This window comes from Panthera pardus, unplaced genomic scaffold, assembly GCF_024362965.1.
Source record: "Panthera pardus isolate Hobbes unplaced genomic scaffold, ASM2436296v1 HiC_scaffold_7, whole genome shotgun sequence".
Taxonomy (NCBI): Eukaryota; Metazoa; Chordata; class Mammalia; order Carnivora; family Felidae; genus Panthera; species Panthera pardus.
The window spans coordinates 44666686-44679104 of record NW_026527002.1 but is presented as its reverse complement, the minus strand read 5'-3'; the positions used below and the strand labels follow the sequence as shown (position 1 = coordinate 44679104).

The window sequence follows — 12419 nt, the reverse complement described above, 5'->3', positions numbered from 1 at the left end:
GGTGTGAATCAACTGATTATCAAAGAAAAAAGGTACATCTTAACCTCTACTTCACACTTATAGAAAAATTAATTTGGATAAATCAAAGAAAATAAAGCTTCTAAAAGAAAACAAAAAGCAATATGCAAAAACAATGAAACTGGACCACTTACTTATACCATACACAAAAATAAATTCGAAATGGATTAAAGACCTAAATGTGAGACTTGAAAACATAAAAATCCTGGAAGAGAATGCAACAGTAACTTCTTTGACTTAGCCATAGCAATTTCTTTCTAGATAAGTCTCCGGAAGCAAGGGAACTAAAGTACAAATCAACTATTGGAACTTCATCAAAATAAAAAGTTTCTGCACAGTGAAGGAAACAATCAACAAAACTAAAAGGCAACCTACAGAAGGGGAAAAGATTGCAAATGACATCCAATAAAAGGTTAGCATCCAAAATTTATAAAGAACTTATCAAACTCAACACCCAAAACATAAATAATCCAATTAAATAATGGGCAGAAGACATGAATAGACATTTCTCCAAAGAATACGTACAGATGGACAACAGGCACATGAAAAGATGCTCAGCATCACTCATCATCAGGGAAAGGGATACAGGCATCCTGATAGCTATAGCAGCATTATCAACAATAACCAAATTATGGAAAGAGACCAAATGTCTGTAAATAGATGAATGGATAAAGAAGCAATGTGTGTGTGTATACACACAATGGAATATTACTCAGCCATCAAAAGAATGAAATCTTGCCATTTGCAATGACATGGATGAAGCTAGAGTATATCATGCTAATTAAAATAAGTCAGAGAAAGACACATACTATATGATTTCACTGATATATGGAATTTAAGAAACAAAAAGCACAGAAGGAAAAGAGACGCAAACCAATTAACAGACTCTTAACTATTGAGAATAAAGTAATTGTTACCAGAGGAGGGGGAGGGGATGGGTGAAATAGGTGATGGGGATTAAGGACTGCACTCATCATGATGAGCACGGGGTGATTCAAATAAAAATACCCCCCCCCCCCCACACACACACACACAAGAAAAAACACAAAGAAAACAAGAGAACATCTTCATGTTCCTGGAATAAGCAAATATTTCTTTTTTTTATTTTTTTTTTTAACGTTTTATTTATTTTTGAGACAGGGAGAGACAGAGCATGAACAGGGAAGGGTCAGAGAGAGGGAGACACAGAATCCGAAACAGGCTCCAGGCCCTGAGCTGTCAGCACAGAGCCCGACGTGGGGCTCGAACTCACGGACCGCGAGATCATGACCTGAGCCGAAGTCGGCCGCTCAACCGACTGAGCCACCCAGGTGCCCCAGCAAATATTTCTTAAACACAAAAGAAAAGACTGAAAACTTAGACCTCAATGAAATTATGAGCTTCTATTCACCCAAAGATAACTTTAAGAGACTAAAAAGACCAGCCACAGACTGGGAGAAGATACTGCAAAACATACTTGGCAAAGGACTCATTTCCAAAATATGTAGAGAACCACTACACGTCAATTAAAAAAAAAAAAAAAATACCCAATTTTTTAAAAAGGCGAAAGAATAAAGGCTTTACAAAGAAGTATATCCAAATAGCCATAAGCAGCATATGAAAATGTGCTCAACATCGTTAGTCATTAGGGAAATGCAATTTTCTTTTTAATTTTTTTAATGTTTATTTATTTTTGAGAGAGAGAAGGAGAAAGCACGTGCAAGCAGGGTAGTGGTGGAGAGGAAGGGAGACACAGAATCTAAAGCAGGCTCCAGGCTCTGAGCTATTAGCACAGAGCCTGATGTGGGGCTCAAACGCACTAACAGTGAGATCATGACCTGAGCCCAAGTCAGACACTTAACCAACAGGGCCACCCAGGTGTCCCAGGACATGCAAATTTAAACCGATATACCACTACACACCCACCAGAAAGGCTAAAATTAAAATAACATACGAAGTAATAGCAAACATTCAAAGTAAATGGACCTCTCATACACTGTTGGTGAGAATGTAAATTAATAAAACCACTTTGGAAAACTATTTGGCAGTATCCGTCAAAGTTCAATATATACACACATACACACACCCTAAGTATACACCTAAGGGAAATTTTCCACCAAAACACATGTACAAGAATGTTCACAAGAGCTTTCTTCATAATAGCCAAAAGTAGAAAGCATCCCAATGTACATCAATGGAAAAATAAATTGTGAATCTTTAGCCAATGGAATACTACAAGGCAATACAAAGAACTACAGCTCCTGCAACAGCATGGGTTGACCTTAGCCATAAGGTCAAACAAAAACAGCCACACACATGTGATTCCAATTCATTAAGGTTCAAGAACAGGTAAATTTCTCTGTGTATATATAAGTCAGAATAATAGTCACCCGTTTTAGGGATAGGGCTACCGATTTGCAAAAGGGAGCAGGAAATATTCTGTATCTTTTTTTTTAATGTTTATTTCTTTATTTTGAGGAAAAGGGAGCGCACATGAGCAGGGAAAGAGCAGAGAAAGAATCGCAAGCAGGCTCAGTGCTCCAGCCAGATGGTAGGGGAGGCTCGATCCTACAACGAGACCACGCGAGCCGAAATCAAGAGTCCCACGCTCAATTGACTGAGCTACCCAGGTGCCCAGGGAATATTCTATTTCTTGATTGAGATAGCAGTTACACAGGTGTATACATACATAAAAACTGAGCTATATACTTAGGACTTGTGCTTTTAAAAAATGAAGATATTAAGATAAACTTGGAGAGAAAGGGAAGGAACCAAGAGTATTATTTCTTAGTGATAACTCTAGATTACTCAAAAATACAGGAAGAGTGGAATATAAAATTAACTTTCACCATCAGATTAAGACTTCCCTTATCTCCTATGCATGATGATACCTGCATTGATACGTGCATAGGAAAATGTCTGGAAACACCCAAATAAAAATATTAATAGTGGACAGCCCTAGATAGTGGGAGTAGAAAGACTTTCATTTTTTTTACTTAATAGCTTTTGCATATGATTTGAATTTCTAATATTTGATATTTTTACTTTTTAATTTAAAAAATAAAATAAAATCCCTTACTAACGCTTTAAAAAAAAAAAAAAAAAAAAAGACTTCCCTTATCTCCTACAAAGCGGTTGGTCTGGCTCTTCTGAGTTTCCACAGATAATTTTTGTATCTCCGGGCCTAAGAGAGTTGCCTGGCATGTTAGTAATAAATGAACTCAATGAATTAATATATGAAATTTTAAATTACAGTTCATTTACATCAGACCAACCTCAAGCTAACAGAAAAAAAGCCTAAAGAGTAAGAAAGTTTTTAATTTTGCTGGCATTCTCAATTTGGGTTTACTCAATTCTCTGAAGATGCCACAGATAATGTCATCTTTCCTACTTAAGAGGCAGCACTTTCTTGCTATCTTTCAGACCCTTCCATTCCCCAAAAGAGAATGGCAATGTAATATTTTCCAGCTTCATTCACAATCTTAGCAATGTATATTAGCCTGTCCGGTAATGTTTGAGAACTAAGTAAGCAGACTGAACAATTCCGACAAGCACAATGAAACTGTTTTCCTATTTGTTGAGGCACCTTTGGGAATCCAATTCTAACAAACCATCACTAGTAACAAACCATGAAAAAAAAAAAAAAAAAAAAAAAAAAAAAAAAAAAACTTCCGTAAAAGAAGGTCTGTAGTTTCAGGGTAACCCAGAATACTTTAACAGAAAATTTAAGCTTTTAAAGCATAAAGCCGAAGTGCAGGAGAATTCCTAAACAAGCTGTAAATGTTTCCAGGTAATGACAGCTACACAGCTTACCTGTTCCAGCACATCCAACTTTAACTCGAGCTTGCTGAGAACCACGTCTCCACCCCATAGTGAAAGCTGTAGATCTGACGGCTTTAAATTCTTGATGTAGCGATTCACATAGCTCATTAAAATTGGAGTCACATAGGACTCCAGCATCTTTTAAGGTGCAGAGGAGTCAAAGTCAGAAGCTGAAGGGGGTAAAGGCAAACATGAAAAGTAACTGAGTCGGTGGTGCAGCCAAAGAAAAAGCATTTCTCAGGAGGGGTTGAAAAGGCCGAAAAGCAACAGTCCCCACCAAAGCAGCCGCTCGCCTCCTCCCTGAAGCCGAAAAAAACGAGTGGACTCTCTCCTCCAACTGCGACTTCCTCACTACTACAACTGCCCTCAACTCGCCTGGCGAAGGGTGGGAGGAATAGGGTTGAACCGAAGACAGCGAATCCCCTGAGGTGGGAGAATGAAGCGAGCGGGATCCCCTTTGGCCGCCACAAACCCTCACCAGCCCAGCCGCCCCACGAGGCCCTCGCCTCCAGGAACCCAGCCGGATCTACCACCGTAGAACTAAGAGGGGAACCAGGCCGGCTCCCGCCCCGGGGCCGTACCGCACCCTCCGCCGACACTTACGCCAAAAAGTACTGTGGCGTCCCTTACACCTCCCGGTACCCGGCACCCGGCACCCGCCCCCGGCGGCGGCGCAGCTCTGGTACGGAGCCACTTCCGGGTGTTGCCCCTTCGGTGCTCAAAACAAATTGTCCCGCCACCGCCACCACTCGACTCCGCAGCGGGGCCGGAGCTCCCAGGCTGCAGCAGCCACTCGGCGCGTCTTCTTGGGAGACCTCTCGTGTTGGGCTAGCCTGGTCCCCGCTCAGACCCCGCCAGCGTTTTAAGACAAAGCTCGAGGAAATGCGCGGGGGAGGTGGGCGGACCGGTAAAGAGGAGACACCGGCTATCCGGAAGTGGCGCTCCGAGGCAAAGCAGCTGCGGGAGGTTGAGGTCGCGTATGGGTGGGGAAGTACGGAGGGCCTCTGGTCGGATGAGGAGGAAGAAAGCGGGTACCAAAGCCCCGAAAACACAAGTGACTATTGTTTTTCTTGGGAAACGGATGGCCCGGGGAGAGGAACTTGGGTTCAGTAGGCAGGGCAATAGCGAGAAGGCCGCAGGTAGGAGCGGCGAGGTGTTGCAGGCGGGGGCAGATTTAAATTTCGATCCGAGGTTCACTTGCTGGAGGAAAAGTGGAAAATTAAAGGAATTAGGATGTGTAATTTAGGGGAATGCATTTTGACCAAACGTGTGGACAAACCCTCGCGCTCTTTGGCAAAGCAGTGGTTGAGTATGCCTAACTCTGCTGATGCGGGCGAGAAAGGAATGGCTAAAAAGATCGTGAAGAACTAGTATTGGGTTGCAGTCTGATGTGGGACTTTCGAAAACTCGAGGGAATATCTGAAGGAAGAAGGATATAAAACCCCCAGAGATAAAATGAAAAGAAATAGCTGATAAGAAATGAATTCAAGACTTTTAAGAGGCTATGTTGGTTTTGTTAGGACGAAATGAATGTATAAAATACTACCTCTCCTTCCAGTATTTTGCAAACTAACAAAACGGAGAAACTCAAACACCTAACTCAGAAAAATATACGCTGGGTTTACACAGAACATGCTCCCTGATTTTTGGCCAGACTTATTCTAGGTAACCTCAAGAAAAAAATTACTGCATTTTGAAAATAGACTTGCGTTATAAAGTGATTAAAATACCCACGCATATTGCTGCATTTAACAAAATAGTTCATAGTATTTAAAAAAATTTTAAGCTCTTTACTGGAATTCAAGTTACGATTTCTTGAACCAGTGTTAGAAACGGCAATAGAAAAGAGACATAAGTGAAGATGCCAAGCTATTTAGATTTTTTATGTTTATGAAAGTTTCGGGGGGGGAGGGGGAAGCAGGTAATTGCTAATTCAGAGCAACTGTCCCCTCACAAAAAGCCTGATGAACAACCCATGTGATCTGGGTCTTATTAAACCCCACTGGATTAGCAAAGTAAATTAAGTAATTTGTTAGTTATCTATTTCACCTGAAAAGCAAAGAGGCTGCCGTAACTCAAAAATCTTAATATAGAAAAATAGCTCCACTAATTGTATGAAAGCCCTAGTGGTCTAGAATTGAATCTACAGGTCTTGGTAGTTCTAGAGAAAGAAAAAGGGCCTAGTCTTGTGTGGCAATTTAATATATAAGAACAGTGATTTAATATAAACTTAACTAGATTTTTTTTACCATGCTGTATAAACAAAGAATGATGTACTAGACAATTTTTCTTCTAGGATGCCATTTCTCTCTTGGAGCCAATAATATTTGCCAGATTCCTGCCTTGAGAAAATTATTTGGTCATTGATTTTTTTGTTTGGTTTTAAGGAAAAGAAAAAAAGTATTGGTTTCCAACCTGTGTTCCATTGCACCCTGTTTTCTAACCAGTCAAAATAATTTTTTTCTTTCTCCAAATTTTTATTTAAATTCCAGTTAACATACAGTGTAATGTTAGTTTCAGGTGTAGAATTTAGTGATTCATCACTTCCATACAACACCCAGTGCTCATCGCAGCAAGTGCTCTCCTTAATACCCATCACCTATTTTACACATCCCCCTGCCCACCTCCTCTCCAGTAACTGTTTGTTCTATGTAGTTAAGAGTGTTAATTGCTTTGCCTCTCTTCCCCCACCCCAACTCATGTTCATTTGTTTATTAAATTCCACGAGTGAAATAATATGGCATTTGTCTTTCTCTGGCTACCTTATTTTGCTTAGCATAATACTTTCTAACTCCACCTAAATCATTGCAAATGACAAGATTTCATTCCTTTCTATGGCTGAATAATATTCCATTGTATATATATATACCACTTCTTTATCCATTCATCTATTGATGGGCATTTGGGCTCTTTCCACAATTTGGCTATTGTTGATAATCCAGCTATAAACATCAAGATGCACCTATCCCTTTGAATCACTATCTTTGTATCCTTTGGGTAAATACCCAGTAGTGCAATAGCTGGATCAGAGAGTAGTTCTATCTCTAATTTTTTGAGGAACCTCCGTACTGTTTTCCAGAGTGGCTGCACAAGTTTGCATTCCCACCAACAGTGCAAGAGGATTCCTTTTTCTCTACATCCTCACCAACGCCTGTTGTTTCTTGTGCTGTTAATTTTAGCCATTCTGACAGATGAGGTGGTAGCCCATTATAGTTTTGATTTGCATTTCCCTGATGATGAATGATGCTGAGCATCTTTTTATGTGTCTGTTGGTCATCTGTATGTCTTCTTTGGAGAAATGTCTATTCATGTCTTCTGCCCATTATTTAATTGGTTATGAATAACCAACAACCAAAAGGATGTTGAGTTTGATAAGTTCTTTATATATTTTGGATACTAACCCTTTATCAGATATGCCATTTGTGAATATCTTCTTCCATTCCAAAGGTTCCTTTTTAGTTTTGTGATTGTTTTCTTCACTGTGCAGAAGCTTATTTTGATGAAGTCTCAATAGTTTATTTTTGCTTTTATTTCCCTTGCTCAGGAGATGTATCTAGTAAGAAGTTGCTACTGCCAATGTCAAAGAGGTTACTGCCTGTGTTCACTAGGATTTTGATTTTTTCCTGTCTTACATTTAGGTCTTTAATCCATTTTGAATTTATTTTTGTGTATGGTGTAAGAAAGTGGTCCAGTTTCATTCTTTTGCATGTTGCTGTCCAGTTTTCCCAACACCATTTGTTGAAAAGACTCTTTTTTCCATTGGCTATTCTTTCCTGCTTAGTTGAAGATTAATTTACCATATAATTATGGGTTAATTTCTGGGTTTTCTCTTCTGTCCCACTGATCTATGTGTCTGTTTTTATGCCAATACCATACTGTCGTGATCACTACAGCTTGGTAATATAACTTGAAGTCAGGAATAGTGATGCCTTCAGCTTTGCTTTTCTTTTTCAAGATTGCTTTGGCTATTTGGGATCTTTTGTGTTACCTTACACATTTTAGGGTTGTTTGTTCAAGCTCTCTGAAAAATTCTGGTGGCATTTTCAAAGAGATTGTATTAAATGTGTAGATTACCTTGGGTGGCATAGACATTTTAACAATATTTGTTGTTCCAATCATGAGCATGGAATGTTTTTCCATTATGTCATCTTCAATTTCTTTCATCACTATTTTATACTTTTCAGAGTACAAGTCTTTTACCTCTTTGGTTAGGTTTAGTCCTGGGTACCTATGGTTTTTGGTGTGATCATAAATGGGATTGATTCCTTGATTTCTCTTTCTGCTGCTTCAGTATTGGTGTATAGAAATGCAACATATTTCTGTACATTGATTTTGTATCCTGCGACTGAATACCTGTGTCTCAGTTCTAACAATTTTTTGGTGGAGTCTTTTGGGTTTTCTATATATAGTGTGTCTTCTGCAAATAGTGAAAGTTTCACTTCTTCCTTGCCAATTGGGTGTCATTTCTTTCTGTTGTCTAGTTGCTGAGGCTAGGATATCCAGTACTGTGTTAAATAACAGTGGTGAGAGTGGACATCCCTTTGTTGTTCCTGACTGTAAAGGAAAAGCTCTCACTTTTTCCCCAATAAAGTGGATTTTTCATATATGGCCTTCATTATGTTGAGGTATGTTTCCTCTGTCCTTACTTTGTTAAGGGTTTTTATCATGAAGGGATGTTGTACTTGTTAAATGATTTTTCTGTATCTATTGAGGGGATCATATGGTTCTTATCCTTTATCTTTATTAATGTGGTATATCACATTGATATGCAAATATTGAACCACAGTTGTAGCCCAGGATTAAATCCCACTTGACCATGGTGAATGATTCTTTTAATGTACTATTGGATTGAATTTGCTAGTATTTTGCTGAGATTTTTTTGCATCCATGTTCATCAGCAATATTGGCCTGTAGTTGTCTTTTTTAGTGGAGTCTTTCTCGGTTTTGGGATCACAATAATGCTGGCCTCACTGAATGAATTTGGAAGTTTTCCTTCCATTTCTATTTTTTGGAAAAGTTTAAGAAGAAAAAACATTTGGTAGAATTCTCCTGGGAAGCAATCTAGCCCTGGACTTCTGTTTGTTGGGAGATTTTTTCTTACTGATCCAATTTCTTTGCTGTTTATCAGTCTGTTCAACTTTTGTATTTCTTCCTGTTTCAGTTTTGGTAGTTTATATGTTTCTAAGAATTTATCCATTTCTTGCAGGTTTTCCAGTTTGTTGGCATATAATTTTTATAATATAATAATTGTTTGTATTTCTGTGGTTTTGGTTGTTATTTCTCTTCTCTCATTTGTGATTTTATTCATTTAGGTCCTTTCTCTTTTTGATAAGTCTAGCTAGAGGTCTGTCAGTTTTGTTGTTGTTGTTGTTGTTGTTTTTCAAAGAACCAGACCCTAATTTCATTGATTTCTTGTTGTTGTTGTTGTTTAGTTTATATATCATTTATTTCTGCTCTAATCTTTATTATTTCCCTTACTCTGCTGGCTTTAGGCTTTGTTTGTTCTTTTTCTAGCACCTTTAGGTATAAGGCTAGTTGTTTATTTGAGATTTTTCTTGATTTTTGAGGTAGAATTGTATTGGTATATACTTACCTCTTATGACTACTATTGCTGCATCCCAAAAGTTTTGGATCTCATTTGTTTCCATGTATTTTTTTTTTATTTCTTCTTTGATTTCCCATTTGACCCATTCATTGTTTAGTAGTATGTTGTTTAGCTTCCATGTATTTGTGGTCTTTCCAATCTTTTTCTTGTGATTGACTTCAAGTTTCATAGCATTGTGGTCTGAAAATATGCATGGTATAGTCTTGATCTTTTTGTGCTTGTTGAGGCCTTATTTGTGACGTAGTATGCGATCTGTTCTGGAGAATGTCCCATGTGCATTTGAAAAGAATGTATTTTCTGCTTCAGGATGAAATGTTCTGAATATATCTATTAAGTCCATTTGGCCCAGTGTGTCATTCAAATCCAGTTTCCTTGTTGATTTTCTGCTTCAGTTATCTATCCATTGTTATAAGTGGGGTGTTAAAGTCTCCTACTATTACTGTATTATTATCAATGAGTTCCTTTATGTTTGTTATTGTTTCATATATTTGGGTACTTTCATGTTGGGGGCATAAATATTTACAATTGTTAGATTGTTTTGTTGGATAGTCCTCTTTATTATGATAGAGTGCCCCTCTTAATCTCTTGTTAAAGTCTTTGGTTTAAAATCTAGTTTGTCCGGTGTGCCTGGGTGGCTCAGTCAGTTGAGCATCCAACTCTTGGTTTTGCACTGGCAGGAATGCAGGTTTGATCAAGGGCAGTCGTGCCTGAGTGCAGGGGTATGACCTCACACAGATGCACTCCAAAAAGAGTGAACAGTCTCCCTGTGCATCTTAGGAGTTCCTCAGATCACACAGTCTTCCCCAGGGTTATTTGCCTGTCTCCTGTCCAGGAGAACTGCAGTGCCGTCAGGATTCTATCACAACCAAACCCTTTTAGACCTCTAAAACTCCAGTCTTTGAGCCCAACTGGTTGCAAAAATTCACAAAAATCAGCCCCTCTGTTTTCCCAGCCAATGGCTTTAGGGAAATACTCTCCTTGTGTGTATCCCTGTGTGGTCCACTCTCTCACCTTTCTCTACAACTAGGGCTCCCTCCCCTCTGCAGTACCTGCGGTCTGTTTCTTCCCCAAACCTTGTCTCCACACTTCCTACCTTCCTCAATGTGGCCTCTTCTCTCCCTCTAGTTGTGCAGTTTTTTCTTTCAGTCCTCAGGTCAATTTCTTGGGTATTCAGAATGACTTGACAGTTATCCAGTTGTGTTCGAGGGATGAGACAAGCCGAGGATCCTGCTACTGTGCCGCCATCTTAGCTCCTCAAAATAAATTTAATTACTTTTTTTTTAAATGTTTATTTGAGAGAGAGTATGCGCATGAGCCAGGGAGGGCCAAAGAAAAATGGAGAGAGAGAATCCCAAGCAGGCTCCATGCTGTCAGCACAGAGCCCAAAGCAGGGCTTGATCTCATGAACTGTAAGATGATGACCTGAGCCCAAATCAAGAGTCAGATGCTTAACCAACTGAGCCACCCAGGCGTCCCAATTACTTTTTATTTGTATGTTTCACTCATTGTTCATGGTTTTCTTTTAATGTCAAAATGAACAGCCTTTCCCAAATATCCTATTATGTGTTTTTATTGTAATATTTTTTTTTCCAAAAAAAAATAAGTTTTACATTTTCTCAAGAAACCTTTGAGGCAGGTTGGTTATATAGGCAATAGTTCTCCAGAGTCAGGTGAAGTTTTTCTTTTCTTTTTTTTTTGTTTAATGTTTATGTATTTTGAGAGAGAGAGTGTGTGTGAGCAGAAGAGAAACAGAAAGAGATACAGAATCCAAAACAGGCTCCAGGCTCTGAATTGTCAGCACAGAGCCCAATGTGAGGCTCGAACACACGAACTTTGAGATCATGACCTGAGCCAAAGTTCAACACTTAACTGACTGAATTATCCAGGAGCCCCAAGTTTTGCTTTTCTTAGTTAATGAACTATTCTTTAGAGCAGTTGTAGGTTCACATAAAAATTGAACTAAAAGGACAGGATTCCCCTATATTCCCTGTCCCCACACACACACACTTTCCTGACTATGGACTCCACCATCATAGTGGTACATCTATTATAATCAGTGAACCTACACTGACATATAATCCAAACTCTATAGTAGGGTTCATGTTCTATGGATTTTGACAAACGTATAATGACATGTATCCAACATTTACATAATAGTGTCACTGCCCTAAATATGTTTTATGCCTGTTCCTCTCTCCCTTCCCCAATTTCTGGCAACCACTGCACTTTTTACTGTCTCCATAGTTTTGCCTTTTCCAAAATGCCATACTGTTGAAATCACATAGTGTGTAGACTTTTGACATTGGCTTCTTTCACTTAGTAATATATACTTAAGTTTCCTCCATGTCTTCTCATTGCTTGATAGCTCTTTTCAGCATGGAGTAATATTCCATTGTATGGATGTACCACAGTTTATCCATTTACCTATTGAAGGACATCTTGTTTGCTTCCAAGTTTTAGTCAATTAGGAATAAATCTGCTGTAAGTATCCGTGTGTGGACATTATTGTGTGGACATAAGTTCTCAGCTCCTTTGGATGAATGCTAATGAGCACCATTGCTGAATCACACAGTAAGAGTAGGTTTAGTTTTGTAAGAAACTGCCAAACTATTTTCCAAAGTGTATTATTGTGGGGCACGTGGGTGGCCCAATCAGTTGAGCATCTGACTCTCGATTTTGGATCGGGTCATGGGATCAAGCCCCATGTCTGGCTCTATGCTGAGTGTGGAGTCTGCTTGAGATTCTCTCTCCTTCTCCCTGTCCCTTTCCCCTGCTCACACTAAATAAATAAATAAATAAATAAATAAATAAATAAATAAATAAATAACAAAGTGTATATTTTGCTTTTCCAGCAACAATGAATGAGAGTTCCCGTTGCTCCATATCCTTGCCAGCATTTCATGTTCTCAGTTTACCAGGTCTTGGCCATTCTATTAGATGTTTACTTGTACCTTATTGTTTTAATTTGCAATTCCCTAATGACATATAATGTTAA

The 12419-nt window shown here is 38.8% G+C and overlaps 1 protein-coding gene across 9 annotated transcripts in view; it reads right to left on the bottom strand.

The window, feature by feature from the left end:
• The window catches only part of VPS13B (vacuolar protein sorting 13 homolog B), an 801572-nt gene extending 796877 nt beyond the window's left edge, over nt 1-4695 (bottom strand). For 5 of the 9 annotated variants that reach the window (XM_019468011.2, XM_019468006.2, XM_019468010.2 and 2 more), the window contains exons 1-2: nt 4423-4678; nt 3811-3989 (exon numbers count right to left, since the gene is read on the bottom strand). In XM_019468011.2, coding sequence (XP_019323556.2) covers nt 3811-3957 — 147 coding nt within the window. In that variant the 5' untranslated portion in view covers nt 3958-3989; nt 4423-4678. Of the gene's footprint in view, nt 1-3810; nt 3990-4096; nt 4396-4422 lie in introns of those variants that run through there. The other 4 variants (XR_002085466.2, XM_019468015.2, XM_019468016.2 and 1 more) reach the window with 2 other exon arrangements.
• Between the last annotated feature and the right edge of the window lie 7724 nt (nt 4696-12419).